The sequence below is a fragment of the Ornithorhynchus anatinus genome, chromosome 1 (assembly GCF_004115215.2).
Source record: "Ornithorhynchus anatinus isolate Pmale09 chromosome 1, mOrnAna1.pri.v4, whole genome shotgun sequence".
Classification (NCBI taxonomy): Eukaryota; Metazoa; Chordata; class Mammalia; order Monotremata; family Ornithorhynchidae; genus Ornithorhynchus; species Ornithorhynchus anatinus.
In genome coordinates, this window is record NC_041728.1 from 186,050,486 (window position 1) to 186,073,057 (window position 22,572).

Here is a 22,572-nt window from a genome sequence, read left to right on the forward strand (position 1 = left end):
CTGACCTGGAATGCCCTCCCTCCTCACATTTGCCAAACTCACTCTCTTCCCCTCTTCAAAGCCCTACTAAGAGCTCACCTCCTCCAGGAGGCCTTCCCAGACTGAGCTTTCCCTTTCCCTCTGCTCCTCCTCCCCTCCCCATTCCCCCTACCACCTCCCTCTGCTCTAACCCCCTCCCCTCCCCACAGCATTTGTGTATCTTTGTATATATTATTTATTACTCTATTTTATTAATGATGTGTACATATATCTATGATTCTATTTATCTTGATGGAATTGATGCCTGACTACTTGTTTGGTTTCGCTGTCTGCCTCCCCGTTTTAGACTGTGAGCCCTTTGTTGGGCAGGGATTGTCTCTGTTGCCGAACTGTACATTCCAAGCGCTTAGTACAGTGCTCTGCACACAGTAAGCGTTCAATAAATACAATTGAATGAATGAATAATAATAATGTTGGTATTTGTTAAGCGCTTACTATGTGCAGAGCACTGTTCTAAGCGCTGGGGTACATACAGGGTAATCAGGTTGTCCTACGTGAGGCTCACAGTTAATCCCCATTTTACAGATGAGGGAACTGAGGCACAGAGAAGTTAAGTGACTTGCCCACAGTCACACAGCTGACAAGTGGCAGAGCCGGGATTCAAACCCATGACCTCTGACTCCAAAGCCCAGGCTCTTTCCACTGAGTCATGCTGCTTCCCCAGCGTGGCTCAGAGAGGTGGGCTGGAGAGGGACGGAGGGGAGGAGGGAGGAAGGGTGAGCAGTTAAGGCAGCCCGCAGAAAGGGCCATACTGTGTCCTCATTTCCCCTGTCTTCCCCCATTGCCTTTATATTGCAACCTGTACTCATTAAGATGTCACTAGTTACCCCACCCTTAGCCCCACAGCACTTAGATTTGTATCGTTACCCTCATTTTCCCTCTCTGTAACTTATTTTAATGTCTGTCTCCCCCTCTATCAATCAATCAGTAGTATTACTGATTAGACTGTAAGCCCTTCAAAGGGCAGGGACTGTCTCTATCTGTTACCCATTTGCACATTCCAAGTGCTTAGTACAGTGCTCTGCACATAGTAAGCGCTCAATACTATTGAATGAATGAATGAATGAATGCTTATTGTACGCAGAGCATTATACTAAGCTCTTAGCACTAGACTGTAAGCTTCTTGTGGAGAGGGATCTTATCTACCAACTCTATTTTATTACAGTCTCCCAAGGAATTGTATGACCGCCTCAGCTAATCACCAACAGGAGGGAAGGAGAAAGATCCCACCAGGGCAGCTGGAGGACCCCGGCCCTGGACCCCCTGCCTTTGGGCCATCCTTCCCTGGCCCTACCTCTTGGCCCTGCAGTCTAGGGTTTCTATGGTCCATTGGTTCCCCGGTCCACAGTCTTTACAATGCAGGGGCTCCGCAGTCCAAGGCCTCAATGGTCCAGAGGCTCCCCTGTCAAGGAGCTCCCTAGACCAGAGACTGCCTAGTCCCAGGCCTCCATGGCCCAGAGACCCCCCAACCCAGGAGTTCCCCAGTATAGGGACTACATGGTCCTGAGGCTTTCCAGTCCAGAGACTCCCCAGGCCAGAGACTCCCCAGTCCAGGGAACTGGACTGAATGAACTCCACTGTCCTCTCTTTCCCACAAATCCATTACCTGCATTTTCCTCAAGTCATCTCTCTTTTTTTTAATGGTATTTGTTAAGCGCTTACTAAGTTAGTCAGTCAATCGTACTTATTGAGTGCTTACTGTGTGCAGAGCACTTGGGAAAGTGCAATCCAACAATAAACAGACACATTCCCTTCCCACAACGAGTTTACATCTAGAGGTCATGGGTTGCAATTGTGACTTCACCACTTGTCTGCTCTTTGACCCTGGGCAAGTCACTTTACTTCTCTGTGCCTCAGTTACTTCATCTGTAAAACTGGGATTGAGACTGTGAGCCCTAGGTGGGACAAGGACTGTGTCCTACCCGATTTGCACGTACCCACCCCAGTGCTCAGTACAGTGCCTGGCGCATAATAAGTGCTTAACAATTACCATAATTAATTAAATAGCAGGGGAGACATACAGTAACATAAAAAATCAATTACAGATGCTTACATAAGTACTGAGGGGCTGGGGGTGGGGACGAATAAAGGTAGCAAGTCAGGGTGGCGCAGAAGGGAGTAGAAAGAGGGGAAAGGAAGGCTTAGTCAGGGAAGGCTTCCTGGAGGAGATGTACTTTCAAAAAGGCTTTGAAGTCAGGGAGAGTCATTGTCTGTCAGATAAGAGGAAGGAGAGCATTCCAGGCCAGAGGCAGGATGTGGGCCAGAGGTCGGCAGTGAGATAGATGAGATCTAGGTACACTGAGAAGGTAAGCATTAGAGGAGAGAAGTATGTGGGCTGGGTTGTAGTAGGAGAATTGCGAGGTAAGGTAGGAAGGGGCAAAATGCCAGGCATGGTACAAAACGATGGGCGAGATACAAGGTAATCAGGTTGGATACAGTATGTCCCACATGGGCCTCACAGTCTTAATCCCCACTTTACAGATGAGGAAAATGAGGCCCAGAGAAGTGAAGTGACTTGCCCAAGGTCACACGGCAGACAAATATTCATTCATTCAATAGTATTTATTGAGCGCTTACTATGTGCAGAACACTGTACTAAGCGCTTGGAATGTACAAATCGGTCACAGATAGAGACAGTCCCTGCCCTTTGATGGGCTTACAGTCTAATCAAATAGTGGAGCCGGGATTAGAACCCAGGTCCTTCTGACTCCCAAGTTCATGTGCTATTCATTAGGCCATGCCAATCACTCATTCCATCCCCGCATTCCATCCGTCACCAAATCCTGTCAGTTCTACCTTCACAACACTGATAAAATCCGCTCTTTCCTGTCCATCCAAACTGCTACCACTCATCCTATCCCACCTGGATTACTGCATCGGCCTCCTCGCTGACCTCCTTGCCTCCTGTCTCTCCCCACTTCAGTCCCTATTTCAATCTACTGCCCGGGTCATTTTTCTATGAAACCATTCAGTCCACTTCTCCCTACTCCTCCAATGCTTACCCATCCACCTTAGCATCAAACAAAATCTCCTTATGGTCAGCTCTGAGACACCTGAGTAGCTCTACCTCTCCTACCTTACACTCCCACTACAACGCAGCACACACACTTCACCCCTCCAATGCCAACCTGCTCACTGTAGCTCAATCTCATCTATATCTTCGTTGAGCCCTCACCCACATCCTACCTCTGGCCTGGAACTCCCTCCCCCTTCATATCAAGCAGATTCATTCATTCAATCGTATTTACTGAGCCCTTACTGTGTGTACAGCACTGTACTAAGCACTTGGAAAGTACAATTCAGCATGATTACTCTACTCTCTTTCAAAGTCCATGGGCCTGGGAGTCAGAGGTCATGGGTTCAAATCTCGGCTCCACCACTTGTCAGCTGTGTGACTGTGGGCAAGTCACTTAACTTCTCTGTGCCTCAGTTCCCTCATCTGTAAAATGGGGATTAAGACTGTGAGCCCCACGTGGCACAACCTGATTCCCCTGTGTCTACCCCAGCGCTTAGAACAGTGATCTGCACATGGTAAACGCTTAACAAATACCAACATTATTACTTCCTCCCCTCCAACTCCCTCAACTCCTGCCAGTCTGACTTTCATCCTCTTCACTCCAAGGAAACCTACCTCTCTTAGGTCACCAATGATCTCCTTCTTGCCAAATCCAACAGCTTCCACTCCATCCTAATCCTCCTCAAACTCCCAGCTGCCTTTGACATTGTGAACTCCTTCTTCAAATCTGCCAGACAATGCTTCTCCCCCACTTCAAAGCCTTGTTAAAGGCACATCTCCTCCAAGAGGTCTTCCCTGACTTTTCCTCATCTCCCACTCCCTGCTCTTTACCCCTCTCCCCACCCCGTAGTACTTATGAATATATCTGTAATTTTATTTACTTATATTGATGCCTGTTTACTTGTATTGATCTGTCTCTGCCCGCCCCCAGACTGTGAGCTCGTTGAGGGCAGGTATTGTCACTCTTTATTGCTGCATTGTACTTTCCCAAGTACTTAGCACAGTACTCTGCACACAGTAAGCACTTAATAAATACAACTGGATAAATGGACCACCCTTTTCTCCCAGAAACATTACCCAACCTTGGCTTCATGGACACTGTCCTCTGCTGGTTCTCCTCCTATCTCTCTGGTCACTCATTTTCAGTTTCTTCTTCAAGCTCTTCCCCTGCCTCCCACCCCTACCTGTGGGGGTCCCTTGAGGCTTAGTAGTGGGTCACCTTCTATTCTCCTTCTACACCCACTGCCTTGGATAACTCATTTGCTTCCATAGCTGGAGCAGCAGTGTGGTCTAAATGATAGACCACAGGCCTGGGAGTCAGAAGGACTTGGGTCCTAGCAGTGCTCCAGCACTTTTCTTCTGAATGACCTTGGACAAGTCACTTAACTTCTCTGAGTCTTGGTTACCTCATCTGTTAAATGGGGATTAGGACGGTGAGCCCTATGTGGGACATGGGCTATGTCCAGCCGGACCTTGTATCTACCCCAGCGCTTAGAACAGCGCCTGCCACATCGCAAACGCTTAACAAACACCTTTTTAAAAAAATGACTTCACTTCTCTGTGCTTCGACTTCCTCATATGCAAATTGGGAATTCAGTGTCTGTTCTGGCTCCTACTTAGAATGTGAGCCTGGCTCAGTGGAAAGAGCATGGGCTTTGGAGTCAGGGCTCAGGAGTTCGAATCCCAGCTCTGCCACTTGTTGGCTGTGTGACTGTGGGCAAGTCACTTAACTTCTCTGTGCCTCAGTTCCCTCATCTGTAAAATGGGGATTAAGACTGTGAGCCCCATGTGGGACAACCTGATTCCCCTATGTCTACCCCAGCGCTTAGAACAGTGCTTGGCACATAGTAAGCGCTTAACAAATACCAACATTATTATTATTATTATGAGCCCCATGTGAGTCAGGGACCATGTCCAACCTGATTTACTGGTAGCTACCCTAGTGTTTTGAACAGTGCTTGACACAAATACAATAGTAGTAGTAATAAAGATAATACGATAATAATAATAGTAATGATAAGAACAATGACAGGGTCATGAATGTGCTGATGAGGGAATTGGGGGAATTCTAGATGGAGGAAGAGAAATTAGTCAGGGCAAGCCTACTGGAGGATACCAGTCAATCAATCAGTGATCTTTACTGAGCACTTACTGTGTGCATAGCACTGTATTAAGCACTTGGAAGAGACAATACAACAGAATTGGTTGACACATTCCCTGCTCACAATGAGCTATCAGTCTAGAGGAGATATGCTGTCAGAAGGTCTCTGAAGGTGGAAAGAATGGCACTCTGTCAGATGCGAAGAGGCCTTCCCCAGTTAAGCCCTGATTTCCCAGCTCCCTCTCCCTTCCGGGTCATCTATACACTTGGATCTGGGACTTTTGGTCACTTGGCATTCGCTCCACAGCACTTGTGAACAAATCTATAAATTATACAATGTAAATTATTTATTCATATTAATGTCTACCTCCCCCTCTAGATTGTAAGCTCACTGCAGGCAGGGAACATGTCTATCAATTCTGTTGTATTGTATTCTCCCAAGCATTAAGTGCAGTGTTCTGCACACACAGTAAGTGCTCAATAAATACCACTGGATGATGACTGATGATGTGAAGCGGTGAGGGGGAATCTCCAGGTAAGAAGGAGGGCATGAGGAATGGGATCATGCAGTGGGAGAAAAGATCATGGGGCTTAGACAACAGGTAAGTGTTTCTGGTCCCAGGGCCAGACTTGCCCTCTCCACGGGCCCAGGGTCATTTGGGACATCATCATCATTATTATTATTAATATTGATAATAATACTATATAATATTATATATTATACTTGGCTCTTACTGTGTGCCAAGTACTGTTCTAAGCACTGGGGTAGATAATAATGTTGGTATTTGTTAAGCGCTTACTGTGTGCAGAGCACTGTTCTAAGCGCTGGGGTAGATACAGGGTAATCAGGTTGTCTCACATGAGGCTCACAGTTCATTCCCATTTTACAGATGAGGTGACTGAGGCACAGAGAAGTTAAGTGACTTGCCCACGGTCACACAGCTGAAAAGCGGCAAAGCCAGGATTCGAACCCATGACCTCTGACTCCCAAGCCTGGGCTCTTTCCACTGAGCCACGCTGCTTCTCTGAGTTAATCAAGTTGGACACAGTCCCTGTCCCACATGGGGCTCACGCTCCTAATCCCCATTTTACAGATGAGGTAACTAAGGCCCAGAAAAGGTATATGATTAGCCCAAGGTCACACAGCATATATGGAGTGGAGCTGGGATTAAAACCCAAGTCATTCATTCATTCATTCAATAGTATTTATTGAGTGCTTACTATGTGCAGAGCACTGGACTAAGCGCTTGGAATGAACAAGTCGGCAACAGATAAAGACAGTCCCTGCCCTTTGACGGGCTTACAGTCTAATCGGGGGAGACAGACAGACAAGAACAGTGGCAATAAATAGAGTCGAGGGGAAGAACATCTCGTAAAAACAATGGCAACTAAATAGAATCAAGGCAATGTACATTTCATTAACAAAATAAATAGGGTAATGTAAATATATACAGTTGAGCAGAGAGTACAGTGCTGAGGGGATGGGAAAGGAGAGGGGGAGGAGCAGAGGGAGATGGGGGGAAAAGATGGTTAAGCTGAAGAGAGGTGAAGGGGGGGCGGTAGAGGGAGTAGGGGGAGAAGGGGAGCTCAGTCTGGGAAGGCCTCTTGGAGGAGGTGAGTTTTAAGTAGGGTTTTGACGAGGGGAAGAGAATTATTCATTCATTAATTCATTCATTCAATAGTATGAATTTAGGTCCTTTGGACTCCCAGTCCCATGCTCTATTCACTAAGCTACGCTGCTTCTCTAACATTATGGGCACTCGGGCGACTGGCAGCTTTAATGCCCCACCACGGAGTCAGGTCTCCCTGGTTCTTTTGGGTTTTTGGTTTAGTATTTGTTGAGAGCTTACATGGGTCAATCATTGTTCTAAATGCTGAGGTAATAATAATGTTGGCATTTGTTAAGCACTTACTATGTGCAGAGCACTGTTCTAAGCGCTGGGATAGATACAGGGTGATCAGGTTGTCCCACGTGGGGCTCAGTGTTTTAATCCCCATTTTACAGATGAGGGAACTGAGGCACAGAGAAGTTAAGTGACTTGCCCACAGTCACACAGCTGACAAGTGGCGGAGCCGGGATTTGAACCCATGACCTCTGACTCCCAAGCCTGGGCTCTTTCCACTGAGCCACGATAAGTTAATTAGATCAGACACATTCTCTGTCCCAAATGGGGTTCACAGTGTAAACAGGAGGAAAAATAATAATGTGGTAATAGTGAGATTTGCCAAGCGTTTACTATGTGCCAGACACTGTGCTAAGCACTGGGGTGGATATAAGAAAGTCGTGTTGGACACAGTCCCTCTCCCACGTGGGTGTCATTTTCCATCCTCATTTTAGAGATGAGGTAACTGAGGCCCAGAGAAGTGAAGTGACTTGCCCAAGGTCACACAGCAGACAAGTGATAAAGCCGGGATTAGAATCCAGGAATTTCTGACTCTCAAGCTTGAGGAAACTGAGGTCCAGAGAAGATGGCCATTCAAGATGGAAGATGGCCATTCAAGATGGCGGCGACTGTAGTAGGGCTGTGAAAGAGCTGTGAGAGGCAGCAGTGACAGTGCCAGAGGTCCGACATCGATCAACTCCTCCAGACCCACACTCAAAGGGGAAGGGTCGCTGACCCCATTCTTTCCCTCTCCCTACCTGTGGGTGGTCTAGGGAGGTGACCGAATGAAGGTAGCCTGAGCCCTCCACCCCTCTCACTTTCAACCAGGGGCCTAAGTGCATGGCTGAGGGAAAGGCTGCTGACCATACCAGCGCCCACTTTGCAAACCAGGGGCCAAAAAACTGAATCAAGGGTAGAGTCTCCGCCACCACACTCCCCCTGATTCTTCTTCCTTACACGCGGGGGAGGGGGGGACGGACCCAGGATTGCCACCACCATGGAGCCAAGGGACATTGAGCCCTCCAGCCGTTCCTCTTCACACCGGAGCCCTAGGTTCGCGCCTGAGGAAAAGGCCGCTGACCATCCCAGCACCCACTAGGCAAACCAGGGGCCAAAAAAAAAATTGGATCAAGGGGAGGGTCTCTGCCACCCCCCGACCCACCGGCCCCTCCACTCCCCTCACATGGAGGCCTAAAATAGAGCCAGGGAGAAGGGCTGTTGACCACCCCAGCACCCACTAGGTGACATGAGGGGCAAAAGTTTGAGGCAGAGGGACTCCTCCACTCACTCCCTGCCCCTCCCTCCCTGCCACCACAGAGGGGGGCATGGGATCACAGCCATGGAGGAAGGGATGGAGGGAGGGAGGAAGGAAGGCCGAGCCTTCCAGACCCGTCCCTCCCCTCATACAGGAGGCCTCACATAGAGACAGAGAGAAGGGTCACACCACCCATTGCCCACTTGGCAAGCCACGGGACAAAAAATTAAAACAAAGCGAGGGTCCCTGCCCCTCCCGCCCTTCCCTCCACTGTGAAGGCTGTGATCACCACCTTGGAGGGAAGGGATGCTGAGCCCTCCAGCAAAAAATAGAGACAAGGACCCAACCCAAAGAAGCAGGACAGAGACTCACTAAGGAGTTAACGTGTCAAATGTCACCTATCAACAAAGGACTTGTCACTCCTGCAGAGGCTTTAATGACAGTTAATCTCAGCTCAGAATTTGTGGAATGCCCCCAGTTGAGAGCTGCTGAGTCGTTGTTCCCTTATAGAGAAATCTGTCCCAACGCACTGGGACTACAGATCAGCTAATGCAGCTCAGCATTTTCTTTCTCTTCCATCCTAACCCTACAAAGCACCTTCACTTCCCTCCATCTGGTCTTCCCTCCTCTGTCCCCTTCGTCTAGCATCCCTCATCATCCCCCCTCCACAGGCTGGCCTTCCTCAGTGCACTCCCATCCAAACCCTCCCCACCTCTCTCCCTGCCCCATTCCTGTCATCCTTCCCAGGGTCGTCCTTCATCCCCCTTCCCACGCACTGGCCCCCTCCAGCTCATCCCCATTCAACCCCTTCCTATTCTTTACCCCATCCTCACCCCGTGCATCCTCCCCACAGCCTCAGTCAAGTGTGGCCTGTGGAACCCCCGCTTCCTTTCATTACTGACCTGTTCCTGTCCTGGTCACTCCTCCTCACCATCACTGAAACCTGACTTTCTCCAGTGACAGTCTTCCCTGCTGCTCTCTCCAGAGGAGACCTCATCTTCTCCCACTTCCCCAGACTCACTGAGAAAAGAGGAGGTGTCAGCTTTCTTCTCATACCCCAATGCCGCTTTTGCACTATTCAACCTTCCCCATCTCTTTCTTTCCCTTACTTCAAAGCCCATATGATCCGCCTCTACCACTCATTCCAGATTCTAATAAGGGTCACCTACCGCCACCCAGGTCCCACCTCTAACTTCATTAACCATTTTGATCCCTTTCTCGCATTTCTTCTTCCTCCTTGCCTACATTGATCCTTGGGAACTTCAATATCCACATAGATGTTTCTGAAGACCCTTCTGCTGTTCACCTTCTATCACTCATCAACTCCAATGACTCCCTCCTTCATCCTACTTCACCCACTCTCCAACCTGGACAGATGCTAGATTGCAGAGTCTCGCCAACTCTGAAATCCCTCTCTCTGACCACAACCTTCTCACCTGCCTTCTCTCCCACACACATCTTCCCCATAAATCTGTCCTGTTCCCCCACAAAGACCTCTGATCTTTTGACCACATTCAATTTTCCCAAATCATCATGTTCCATTTAGTCTCTGTACCCAAACTACCTTCCCTCGACAACCAAACTGATGCTCTCAACACCACCCTCTCTACTGAACTCAACTCATTCACTCCCCTATCCCTTTGTCAATTTTGTACCACTAACCCTCAGCCCTGTATCACCTTTCCTGTGCAAGAGCCACAGAGTGTTACTGGCAGAAATCTAGATATCAAGTCGATTTTGTCCATTACAAGTTTATCCTTCCATGCCTTAACTCTTCCTTCGCCTCTGCCCGCCAAAACTATTTCTCCACCCGTATTGACTTCCATGTCCATTGCCCTCGCCAGTTGTTGCAGACTTTTAACTCCCTCCTCAGGCCCCCTGTCCTCCTACTTCCTCCATCCCTTGCCCCTAATGACCCGGCCACTTATTTCATCAACAAAATTGACATTATCAGGTGTGAGCTCCCGAAAATCTCCCCTGCCCCTTTTCAGGCCCTCTCCTCTCCTGCCCCTTCTTCAACTGTCCTATCTTTCTCAGCAGTACCTCTAGAGGAAATCTCCTACCTTCTTTCAAAATCCACCTACTCCACCGTGCAGTCGACCCCATTCCTTCACACCTCATCAAAACACTTGTCCCCTCTCCTTTTCCCTCCGTAACTGTCATCTTCAACTGTTCACTCTCCAGTGGCTTCTTTCTTACTGCTTTTAAACATGCCCATATCTCCCCATCCTAAAAAAATCCTCCCTTGATCCCAGGGCTTCTTCAAGTTAACACCCTATCTCCCTCCTAGCATTCCTCTCCAAAATCCCTGAGCGAGCTGACTGCATCTGCTGCCTCCAGTTCCTCTCCTCCAATTCTCTCCTTGACCCCTCCAATCTAGCTTCTGTCTTCTTCACTCCAAAGGAACCACCCTCTCAGTGGTCAACAATCACCTTCTTCTTGCCAAATCCAACGGCCTCTACTCCATCCTAATCCTCCTCGACCTCTCAGCTGCCTATAACATGTCAACCACTCCCATCTCCTGGAAACATTACCCACACTCGGCTTCACTGGCTGTCTTCTCCTGGTTCTCATCCTATCTCTCTGGCCACTCATTCTCAGTCTCTTTTGCAGGCTCCCCCTCTGCCTCCCATCCCCTAACTGTGGGTGCCCCTCAAGGTTCAGTTCTGGGTCCCCTTTTATTCTCCATCTACACCCACTCCCTTGGAAAACTCACTCGATAACACGGCTTCAACTATCACCTCTATGTTGATGACATCCAAATCTACATCTCCAGCCCTGATTTCTCTCCCTCTCCGCCATCTCACATTTCCTCCTGCCTTCAAGACCTCTCTACTTGGTTGTCCTCCCTTCACCTCAACTTAATATGGCTAAAACTGAATTTCTTATCTTCCCACCCAAACCCTGTCCTTTCCCTTTCCACTTTCCCTTCATGTTAATAATGTTGGTATTTGTTAAGTGCTTACTATGTGCCGAGCACTGTTCTAAGCGCTGGGGTAGACATAGGGGAATCAGGTTGTCCCACGTGGGACTCACAGTCTTAATCCCCATTTACAGATGAGGGAACTGAGGCACAGAGAAGTTAAGTGACTTGCCCACAGTCACACAGCCGACAAGTGGCAGAGCTGGGATTCGAACTCATGAGCCCTGACTCCAAAGCCCATGCTCTTTCCACTGAGCCACGCTGCTTCTCTGACAGCGTGTTGATGATGTTGACAGCACCACCATCCTTCCTGTCTTACAAGCCTGTAACCTTGGTATTATCCTTGACTCCTCTCTCTCATTCCACCCACATATTCAAGCCATCACTGAATCCTGTCAGTTCTACCTTCACAACATCACCAAAATCCACCCCTTACTTTCCATCCAAACTGCTGCCACATTAATGCAAGCACTTATTCTATCCCACCTTGATTATTATATCAACCTTTTGCTGACCTCCCTGCTTCCTGTCTCTTTCCACCCCAGTCCATACTCCACTTTGCTGCCTGAATCATTTTCCTTCAAAAACATCCAGACCATGTTTCCCCACTACTAAATAAACTTCAGTGGTTGCTCATCCATCTCTGCATCAAGCAAAAACTCCTCACCATTGACTCTAAAACAGTTAACCACCTTGCCCCCTCCTGCCTCCCCTTGCTGCTCTACTGCAACCCAGCCCACACACTTTGTTCCTTTGGTGCTAACCTTCTCTCTGTACCTCGATCTCATCTGTCTCGTTGCCGACCTCTCGCCCACATCCTACCTCTGGCCTGGAACGCCTTCCCTCCTTATATCTGACAGATAATTGCTCTCCCCCACTTGGAAGCCTTGTTGAAGGCACATCTCCTCCAGGAAGCATTCCCTGACTGAACCCTCCTCTCTCATCCCACTCTCTTCTGTGCCGCTCATATTTGCTCCATCATTCTTCCTCTCTTCCCCACAGCACATATGTATATATCTGTAACTTTTATTTATTTATCTATTTATTTATTTATATTAATGTCTATCTCCTCCTCTAGGCTGTGAGCTCGTTGTGGGCAGGGAATGTGGCTGACGTTATATTGTACTCTCCAAAGCACTTAGTATAATGCTTTGCAAACAGTAAGCATTCAATAAATATGATTAATTAATAGGATTAATAATAATAAGTGATTTGCCCAAGGTCACTCAGCAGACAAGTGGCAGAGCTAAGAGTAGAACCTGGGTCCTCTGACTCCCAGGCCTGGGCTCTTTCGACTAGGCAGCACTACTTCCCCATTCTCGCATTTCCCTGGGGCCTCCATTTCCCCACTTATTAATGGGGCCATCAAGTAACTGCTCCTTCCCGATGAGCCATTCTACCAGGCACATGGCCCCCAGTGTTCTTGGCGGCAGGAGGGAATGTGCTATCAGGAGGCAGGGAGAAGGACCAGTTGACCACGGAAGGCTCCATGAGGACACCCAGGAGTCAGGAAGGCGGCAGGCAACACTTACGTCAAGTTGATTTGACACATCTTGATCAGAGGGTAGATGCCCAGCTCAAACATCGGGACCAGGATGAGAATCAAAAAGGGATTGAGAATCTGGAAAGCCGAGAAGCAGGGTCAGTGACTGACCCTCCCTCAAGCCCAACCCTTCCCCGTCTCCCCGACCCCCCAACAACGAGGCTTGAGCGCCCTACCCGGGGAGGCCCCCTTACAATTCTCCACGCCCAACACCTAACACTGGCCTCAAGCTCACCCGCGGTGGGTTCGAGAGCCGTGTTGTTGAGAGGGAGGGAAGGCTGGGCGTGGGCAAGGAGGGAGAGGCCTGGCCTGCAGGGGTGCAGCCTGCTGCCTTCTTACCTGGACCTGATCGGGTTTAATCACAAATAGGCCCTGAAACGACAATAGAACTGGGGAGTCAGCGGCATGCGGGCCTTCTGCACATCTCAGCAGTAGTTGGTGTCAACGGCCTTCATTCCACCCCATGACTCAGAACACTGGACTGGACATTCATGCCCACATGTCCACTTGTGGGGATGTCCATAGCAAGAGTGAGTCAGTCGCTGCCTCACAGGAACAAGTAGGGAGACCAGAGACCTCCTCCCTCCCCGCCCCAGGACAAATGTGCACTAAGAAAAAGGGGGGGGGGGGACAGAGGGGACAGATTCAAGCCCCACTGTCAGTGTCCAGGAATAAGAAGAAAGCTGCTGGGTGCCTTGAGTAGGTAGCCTCGGGGAACTGGGGGGTGGCCTCCTGGAAGCTCTGAGGAAGGGGTGGGCCAGAGTCAAGCTGGACCAGAGGCCTGGAGGGTGGCAGTGGCTCCCCACAGAGAGAGAGAGAGAGGGTGAGCAATGGCTATGTCTATACATTTTTATATCTATAATTTCATTTATTTATATTGATGCCTGTTTACTTGTATTGCTGTCTGTCTTCCCCCTCTAGATTGTGAGTTTATCGTGGGCAGGGATTGTCTCTCTTTATTGCTGCACTCTACTTTCCAAGCACTTGGTACAGCACTCTGCAAACAGTAAGCATTCAATAAATACAATTGAATGGGGGCAGAGACACGAGGGAGGGAGGTTAATTAGTAATAATTATGGTACTTGTTAAACACTTACTATGTGCCAAGCACTGTTCTAAGCACTACGTAGATACAAGTTAATCAGGTTTGACACAGTCCCTGTCTACATGGGGCTCACACTCTTAATCCCCATTATACAGAGTAGGGAACTGAGGCCCAGAGAAGTGAAGTGACTTGCCCAAGGTCACACAGCACACATGTGTGGAAAGCAGTATGTCATAGTGCATAGAGCAGGGGCTTGGGAGTCAGAGGTCATGGGTTCAAATCCTGGCTCTGCCACTTGTCAGCTGAGTGACTTTGGGCAAGTCACTTCACTTCTCTGGGCCTCAGTTACCTCATCTGTAAAATGGGGAATAAGACTGTGAGCCCCACGTGGGACAATCTAATAACCTTCTATCTACCCCAGCTCTTAGAACAGTGTTTGGCACATGGTAAGCGCCTAACAAATATGATCATTCTTATTATTATCATGTGGCAGAGCCAGAATTAGAACCCAGGTCCTTCTGGCTCCCGGACCTGTGTGCTGTCCACTAAACCACACTCTTTCTTAGGTCTGGAGCTAAGTGCCTCCTGGGAGGTGATCGGCTTCTGGAGATGAGAGGTCAGCTAAGGTTGAGAGCCCAAGGTCCTTCCCCGGGCCACCTGGGAGAGTTGGATGAGGATGGGGGCCCTCTGGGTTCCCTCTGGCCACTCTCTGGGAGTGGGATGGAGCTGGCACACCACAAGCAGCATTTAGCACAGTTCCAGGCATTTGGAGAATCCATCAGGTAAATATCTGTGTCGTCCCTCTGAGGGGTGGCACCCGTTTCCCCCTCCTGCAGCACCCTGAATCTCCCCCGACCCTCCCAATAGCCTGGGTCTCCTCTCCCTCCATGGCCCCCACCCACAGTGCCCCTGAATCCCATCCACTGACCACATTGCCGTCCATCCTGGTGGCCTGCAGCGTCCAGCGGGAGCCCTAGGGCGGGAGAGTCATGTGAGGGCAGTGGTGTCCCTGTGGGGGTGGAATTGGGAGTGGGGGTGCCCAGGCGGTTAGGCCCTCGGGGCCCTGAATGGTGGTTCTCTCACCTGCTGGTCGAACAGAGCCCAAAACATGGGCAGGGGGATGTAGAGGACCAGCATCCGCATCAGCGCCTTCACTTCCATGATCAGCTGCATCTGTCGGGGAGAAGGCCTGAACAGTGGCCCCAGGAGGCCCCCGGAGGCCCCTGGTGGGCCCCGGCTCAGGTAGGGGGAAGCTGCAGCTGGAGGGACTGAGGTGAGATCCCAGGGGGAAACTTCCCACCCTCCAGAGCTCAGAGACACTGGGGCGGTGGGCGGGGGACTTTCTTTCATGGAGAGTTCTCAGCCCCATGCCCCCTGTTTCTCTGGGCAGGGAGGGACAGTGGGGCAGAGGGGGCAGTGGGTCCAGCCTGGCTCCTTCTCAGAGGCAAGAAAATGTAGTCGGGGATCAGGAAGGAAGGGAAGGAAAGGGCTACCCCCCAATCCACCACCATGCTTCCTGGGGCTCCTCTCCATGGACTTACTGGATACTGCTCAGCTGCCCAGTCCAGCCAGTGTTCTCTTTTGGGAATCTGTCTGGAACGATTCCTCAGTCGATTGCTGAGAGCAAACTGGGGGAGATGGTAGAACCGTCAGAGTGGGGGGGGGGGGCAGAAGGCCCTGGACCCCCTGAAACTACCTCCCTCCATTTCACCTGGCTTGTGTCCACACAGCCCCACCCCCTCCTCTCTTCAAGGCCATGACCCCTCCTGCCATGATCCAGGCTTCTGAACGTCTCTCTGGCCAGAATCTCCCCTTTCCTGGATTCCTGCCCACTCCTTCCCACAACCTCTCCAAGTGCCCCTGTGCTCATTCCTTCTCCCTGACTCAAAAGCGGCTATGTCCATCAGTCCACCTGGAACCACATCCCCAAGCCCAGCCTCCAGGACAACAGCCTGGGCTGGCAGTCTGGACCGACAGTCTAGGCCAGCGATTTGGGCCAGCAGTAGGGGACAGCAGTCCATGCCAGCAGTCCACTCCAGCCATCCAGTTTGGCAGTCCAGCCCAGAAGTCCAGTCTGGCAGTCAGGGCTGACAGTTCAAGCTGGCAGGACAAGCCGGTAGTACAGTCCAGCAGTCGGAGCTGGCAGTCCAGTCCCACCGTCCAGTCTGGTGGTCCACACCGGCAATCCAGGCTGTCAGTCCAGTCCAGTCCAACAGTCCAATCCGGCAGTCCAGGCCAGCAGTCAGGTCCAGCAGTTGGGGCTAGCAGTCCAGGCCCACAGTTCAGTCCGGTATTACAGGCCGGCAGTCCAATCCAGCAGTCCAGTCTGCAGTCCAGTTCAGCAGTCTGAGCTGGCAGGCCAGTCTACCAGTCCAATCCGGCAGTGAGGTCTGCAAGTCCAGGCCCATAGTCCAGTCCAGCAGTCTGGGTCCACAATCCAGCCCGGGAGTCCAGTCTGGCAGTCCGGTCCAGTAGTGTGGTTGGCAATCCAGTCCAGTAGCCCAAACCCCCAATCCAGTCCAGCTGTCCGGGCCAGCAGTTCAGTCCACCAGTCCAGTCTGGCTGTTCAGGTCTGCAGTCCAGTCCAGGAGTCTGGATGGTGCATTTGATGATGCCTTTGCTCACCTCAACCTGTCTCCCCCTTCTAGACTGTGAGCCCATGTTGGGCAGGGATTGTCTCCGTCTGTTGCCAAACTGTACATCCCAAGCACTTAGTCCAGTGCCCTGCACATAGTAAGCGCTCAATAAATACTACTGAATGAACGAACGAGTCCTGTCCAGTAGTAAGCCCAGGCCTGGAGCTCAGGCCGGGGACCTCCACCTACCCCTAGGTAGGCATCTCGGGAAAGTCCTGTGGATGTGGGCCTCCCAGTTCAGGTTGGATCTGTTCAGGGAGCCCCTGGACTTGGTCTCCAGGCTCGGGTCCATTCTGGGAGTCCCCGGGCTTGGGCTTTGGGCTCAGGTGTTTGGTCAGGTCTCCCTAGGGGACCTCCACAGCTGCTGGTTCACCTGCTGCCATGCTGAATTCAATAGTATTTATTGAGTGCTTACTATGTGCACAGCACTGTACTAAGCACTTGGAATGAACAAGTCGGCAATAGATAGAGACAGTCCCTGCCGTTTGACAGGCTTACGGTCTAATCGAGGGAGACGGACAGACAAGAACAATGGCAATAAATAGAGTCAAGGGGAAGAACATCTCGTAAAAACAATGGCAACTAAATAGAATCGAGGCGATGTACATTTCATTAACAAAATAAATAGGGTAATGAAAATATATACAGTCGAGCGGATGAGTACAGTGCTGTGGGGATGGGAAGGGAGGGGGGAGGAGCAGAGGGAAATGGGGGGAAAAGAGGGTTAAGCTGCGGAGAGGTGAAGGGGGGGTGGTAGAACTGAACTACCACTACTAGTAGTGGTAACTACTAGTGCTGAACCCAGCCCGGGGCTGAATGGGGGACAGCTCGGCCTCTGGCACGACCCCCGGCGTGGCCCCTGGCACCTCTCGGAAGTCACAGGTTGGAGGCACCGGCCCCAGAGGTCACAACGGTCTCAGTGGACGCACATACCTGGATACATTTGCAGACTTTGACCAGCATGTTTCCTTCAGGCGGAGATTTCACATATCTGCTTTGCCCAGACATGAAGATGACTGGAAACAGAGGGCCAGGCAGGCCTCAGCTCTGAGGGGATACCTCCATGCCCAGGGTGACACCACCCCCTCCCCCACCTCTGCCAACCCCCAAGGTAAGCCTTCTGCTTCTAGCACACTGCCCAAAAGGGCAGAGTCGGGAAAGCAGCCCAGCCCTATTCAGCCTGGAGGGTAAGGGGCAGGCTCCCCAGGCCTCAGCCATCCTTCCCCTCTTCCTCCCCACCCCACCCTCAGGTAATATCCCCCTTGATGCCCTGATCCTTGGGGCACCTAAGTAAGAAAACTGCCCCATCTCCCACGGCCCCCATTCTAGCTTTCCACCGCCACTCCAGTATGGACTCTAGGAATGTCTAATCTGAATCCCTCCCGCTGTAATTTAGCACAGGGTCTTGTATTCAGAGCCCTGCAAGGATGGATGGAAACTGGCCAGCCTCCAACTCGGTCACTGGCTGGGCCCCTGCTCTCCTTTTCCCTTCAGGTAACTGAACCCAAGGTGGTGGAGGGGTGGTGAAAGACACTTCCTCAAACTTTGTTCTCTCATGATTGCCCTGCACCTCTGGTCAATCACCCAACCACTTAACAGTTCTTACTGAGTGCTGACTGCAAGCTGAACACTGTTCTGAGCACTTGAAAGAGGACAATAGTAGACATGATCTCTGTCCTTAAGAAGCTCTCAAACTACTGTGGATAGAGCACTTGGGAGAGTATAATTATTAGGAAACACGATCCCTACCCTCAAGGAGCTTGCACACTACTGCATTTGGGAAAGTACAGTAGGCACTGTCCCTGCCCTCACAGAGCTTCAAGTCTACTGTAGGCAGAGCATTGTGCTGAACGCTTGGGAGAGAATAGAGTTAGTAGACACAATCCCTGCCCATGACCATGCCATCCCTGCCCACAAGTGCCCTGCACACAGTAAGCGCTCAATAAATACAATTGAATGAATGAGGAGTTTAAAGTCTAGCTGGGAGACAGACAGCAGACTACAGGAACAGAGAGGAGGAGTAATAGAGTGTGAAGATATGCACATGAGAGGTACAGGTGGGTGGAGATGCAGGGGGCTGGCCTCTAAGGAGGTGCTGGGATGCGGCAGGGCAGGCAGGGTCAGCTGTCCTGCTCTGGGGCCGGAGGGGACACTTGCTCTCCCTCCCGGCCCTGTCCCAGCAGGCCTTCTAGCCTTCTCCACACCGCCGTCCCTGCCACTGATGGAGACGGGAAGGAAGGGGGTATAGAGGAGGGGAGAAAAAGAGCGAGAGGGGGCACCTGGTCCACTTTCCCGGGCCCAGTTCCCCGATTCCTGTTCTGCAGGGCCTGTTTTCCCAGCCTGTTCTCCAGAGCCAGGTCCTCAGACCCTGTTGCCCAGGTCTGGCTACCCAGGGTCATATCCCCAGGCCCGCTTCCCCAGACCCCTTTCCCCTGGCCCAGTTCCCCAAGCCTGGGTCTCCTTGTCCAGTTTCCCTGGCCCTTTTTTCCTGGTCCAGTTCCCCAGGTCCAGTTCCCCTGGTCCAGTACCCTAGCAGCAGAGGCCCATTTGGATCTGAACTGGTGTTGGGAGAGGGTGGGGCCAGGCAGGGCCTGGCAGAGCCCCCTACCCACTCCCAACCTGCCCTAGTTTCCATCCTGTCAGCCCTGATGGGGCCCAGGCCCTCCTGGGGTGGACTGACCCACAGAGCCACACAAGCACCCATGGAGGGAGGGCCTCAGCACATCAGTTCGAATCCTGGGGCTCCCGCTACCTTGCTCCGTTCAACTCGATTGACTGATTGACCAATTGATGCCTTCCCTGGGCTGGTGTATCCCTGATGCAGCAGGCGTGTCCTACCTGGGCCAGGGTGTCCACCCTAGGCCAATGTGCCCCTGATGGGGCCGGAGCGTTCTGCCTGGGCTGGGGTTTCCTCCCTGGGCTGGTGTGTCCCCCCAGGTCAATGTGTCTTGGTTACGAATGGGGTGTCCTTCCTGGGCCTGGGTGTCCTCTCTAAGCAAATGTGTCCTGGATGGAGTCAGTGTGTCCCTGGTGGGGCCAGGGTGTTTCCCCTGGTCTGATGTGCCCCTCATGGGGCCGGGTTGTCCCCCCCGGGGTCAGCAGCTGGGTCCCAGGGGCTCACGGGGGCCCTGAGCAGGCTGCTTCTCAAGCAGTAATGACCCCTAGGAGTCCAGGGAGCAGGTCAGCATGCCTCTGGGTCCTGCCTGTTGTTGTCCCCCTGGCCAGGACCCCCACCACAGAACCCACTCCTCCATCACCCCGACCGCCCCTCACGCAGTCCCAACCTACTGAATGAAAACAGCAAGATGGCTCCACTAGCTCCGAACGCCAGCCCGTAGCAGTCCTTTCCGAAACACTCGATGTCTTCTGCAGAGGCCGGCCGAAGGAGGGAGGGAGGGAGGGAGGGACGGACGGACGGATAGTGGCAGGGGCAGGGGAGGGGTGGGGTGGGGCGGGGCAGGGGCTGGAGCACAGCAGGGCAGTGACTGGGCAGGGGCATGGGCAAGGCAAGGTTGGGACAGAGGCAGGGGCAGGGCAGGGACACAGATGGGGCAAAATAGGGGCAGGGGCTGCGGCAGGGGCTTGGGCAGAACAGGGACAGGGCAACTCTTTAAAGTCCTCTGACTGTCTGCGGCAGAACTCACTTTTAATCACTGGTGTAACACACATGGAGATCAACACACCCAGGTTGATTAAGAAATACAAAACAGCAAAGAACTTTCTTCTCATTTCCACCTGCGGCAAGATCGGGTAAAGGGGTTTCGGTGTCAGTGACAGATCCACACTCCCCCAAACTCACAGACACACATGCACACACACACAACATACACAACACACACACCTACCTCAGGGAAGGAGCACGGCCTACTGGAAATAGCCCGGGGCCAGGGAGTCAGGGGACCTGGCTTCTAGTCCCTGCTCTGCCTCTTGGCTGCTGTGTGATCTTGGGCAAATCCCTTCGCTTCTTTGGGTCGCAGTTTCCTCCTCAGTAAAATGAGGATTCAATCCCTGTTCTCCTTGCTACTTAGACTGCAAGCCCCAGTGAGGGACAGGGACTGTATCCGATCTGATTATCTTGAATCTCTCACAATCCTTGGCCCATCATAAACGTTTAGCGAATACCTAAATTATTATTATTATTATCATTATCATCATTATTACCAAGTATATGGTATTGTCCCACCCAGGCCGGTCCCCAGGGGCCTCCGGGCGGATCGGGGGGAGGGGCGGTCTCTCACGTGTTCTTCCTGAAACTGATCTCCGAAGAAAGCGGTGGTGCAGGGCTTAATGCCTCCGACAGCGAAGGCGATCAGAGTCAGACCCACCCCGATCAGGAGCCTGCCAGGACGGGACCAGTGTTGAGGCTGTTGGTCCCGCTCTGCCCCTGCTAAACTGCCACTCCCGTCTCACCTGCAGCCCCCTTAACACCCGATGTTCCTGTCTCCCCTGTCGCTGACGCGGAGAGGACCCTTCTCCCACCTCCATCATCCCGACGTCCCCTCTTTTTTCCACCCATTGCCTCTCCACGGGCCCCAGGAGGGCCAGGACCCGGGATGGCCGATCCAGGCCGCGGGAGGGGCCGGGAGCCACGGAAAGGGCAACGGGAAGGGTCCCAGCTCAAGGCAGTTGGTCTTGGGAGAGGGCTAGGGAAGCCTCTGGCCCACTGAGGTGCCGATCGGCACACCGATACCCCCAGCAGCATCCAGCTCTGCCCACGGTGACTCCTCCTGCCCGCACCTGACCCCTGTCTGCACACTGACCTGGCACCGGCCACCATCTTCACAGGCCTGGCCCCTGCCTGAGCACACCCAGCCCCCGTCTTCACGCCCCCAGCCCCCGTCTGGATGGTCCCCGGGCCCCATCAGCACACACCCGGCCCCTGTCTGTAAACACCTGGCCCTTGTCTGCCTGTGCCCAGCCCCCCTCTTCACATGCCCGGCCTGTGCCCCTGTCCCTCAGTGTTCTAGAGCAGGAGCATTACTGGGAATGGCAACATGGGGTGGGGCAGCAGCGGGACAGGGACGCGGTGTGGGGCGGGGTTGCTGCCCTGCAGTTGCCCTCCTCCCTCCTCCTCCTCCAGGCCCCCCACTTAGGGCCCCCAGCTTCGGCCCTGCGACCATCCGGCTGTGGAGGGGCACTCACTTGGGCAGGGCTTGTCCCCGAGAGAACGGCAGTGAGCTGAGCAACAGGAAGATGAAGCCCAGCAGGTATAGGATGTACCAGACCAGGGTCGCCCTGAAAAGGAAGTGCCCAGAGGGCGGGGGCATTGAGGATCCGTGTGTGGCCGACCTGCCCCGTGTGTGGCCGACCTGCCCGCCTCGCAAGCATCCCTGACCCCCATAAAACGTGGCTGAGAAGAGGGGAAGAGTGAGAAGGAGAGAAACAGGAAGGGAAGTCTGAGAAGCAGAGTGTCCTGGGGGAAGGGGCACAAGCCTGAGACAAAGGAGACCCGGGTTTGAATCCCGATCCACCAGTGGCCTGCTGGGTGAGTTCAAGCAAGTAATGTCACTTTCCTGTGTGTCAGTTTCCCCATTTGTAAAATAAGGATTCAATACCTGTTCTCCTCCCCATTAGACTGTGAGCCCCACAAGGGAGAGGAATGATGTTCCATCTGATTATATTATACCTATCCCAGCCCTTCCCAGTAAACTTCAGCAAATATCAAAATTATTATTAATCAATCAACCAATCTCAATCACCTTGCCACCTATAACTCACCTCACTGTTCTCCTACTACAAACCAGCCTGCACACTTTGATCCTCTAATGCCAACCTACTCACTGTATCTTGATCTCGTCTGTCTAGTCACCATCCTCTCATCCACGTCCTGCCTCTGCCCTGGAATGCCCTCCCTCCTCATATCTGACAGAGGATTAGTCTCTCCAAGCCTTAGTGAAAGCACATCGCCTCCATGAGGCCTTCCCTGACTAAGCCCTCCTTTCCCCTTTTCCCACTCCCTTCTGCATTACCCTGACTTGCTTCCTTTATTCACCACCCCCGACCCCAGCACAAAAGCACTTATGGATGTATGGCTCCCAGACTGAGCCCTCCCCTTTCCCTCTGCTCTTCCTTCCCTCCCCATTCCCCCCCCCGCTCTTCCCCCTTCCCTTCCCCTCAGTATTCTGCATATT

At 52.2% G+C, this 22,572-nt stretch overlaps 1 protein-coding gene across 1 annotated transcript in view; it reads right to left on the reverse strand.

The window, feature by feature from the left end:
• Nucleotides 1-22,572, reverse strand: part of LOC100091642 (solute carrier family 15 member 2-like) — a gene marked incomplete at its 3' end in the record, with an annotated part of 74,293 nt that overhangs the window by 37,909 nt on the left and 13,812 nt on the right. The window contains exons 4-13 of the mRNA XM_029072049.1: nt 21,584-21,676; nt 20,680-20,779; nt 20,086-20,176; nt 19,730-19,807; nt 17,375-17,457; nt 15,347-15,433; nt 14,889-14,978; nt 14,734-14,778; nt 13,100-13,132; nt 12,750-12,838 (exon numbers count right to left, since the gene is read on the reverse strand). Of these exons, the coding sequence (XP_028927882.1) occupies nt 12,750-12,838; nt 13,100-13,132; nt 14,734-14,778; nt 14,889-14,978; nt 15,347-15,433; nt 17,375-17,457; nt 19,730-19,807; nt 20,086-20,176; nt 20,680-20,779; nt 21,584-21,676 (789 nt within the window). The remainder of the gene's footprint in view (nt 1-12,749; nt 12,839-13,099; nt 13,133-14,733; nt 14,779-14,888; nt 14,979-15,346; nt 15,434-17,374; nt 17,458-19,729; nt 19,808-20,085; nt 20,177-20,679; nt 20,780-21,583; nt 21,677-22,572) is intronic.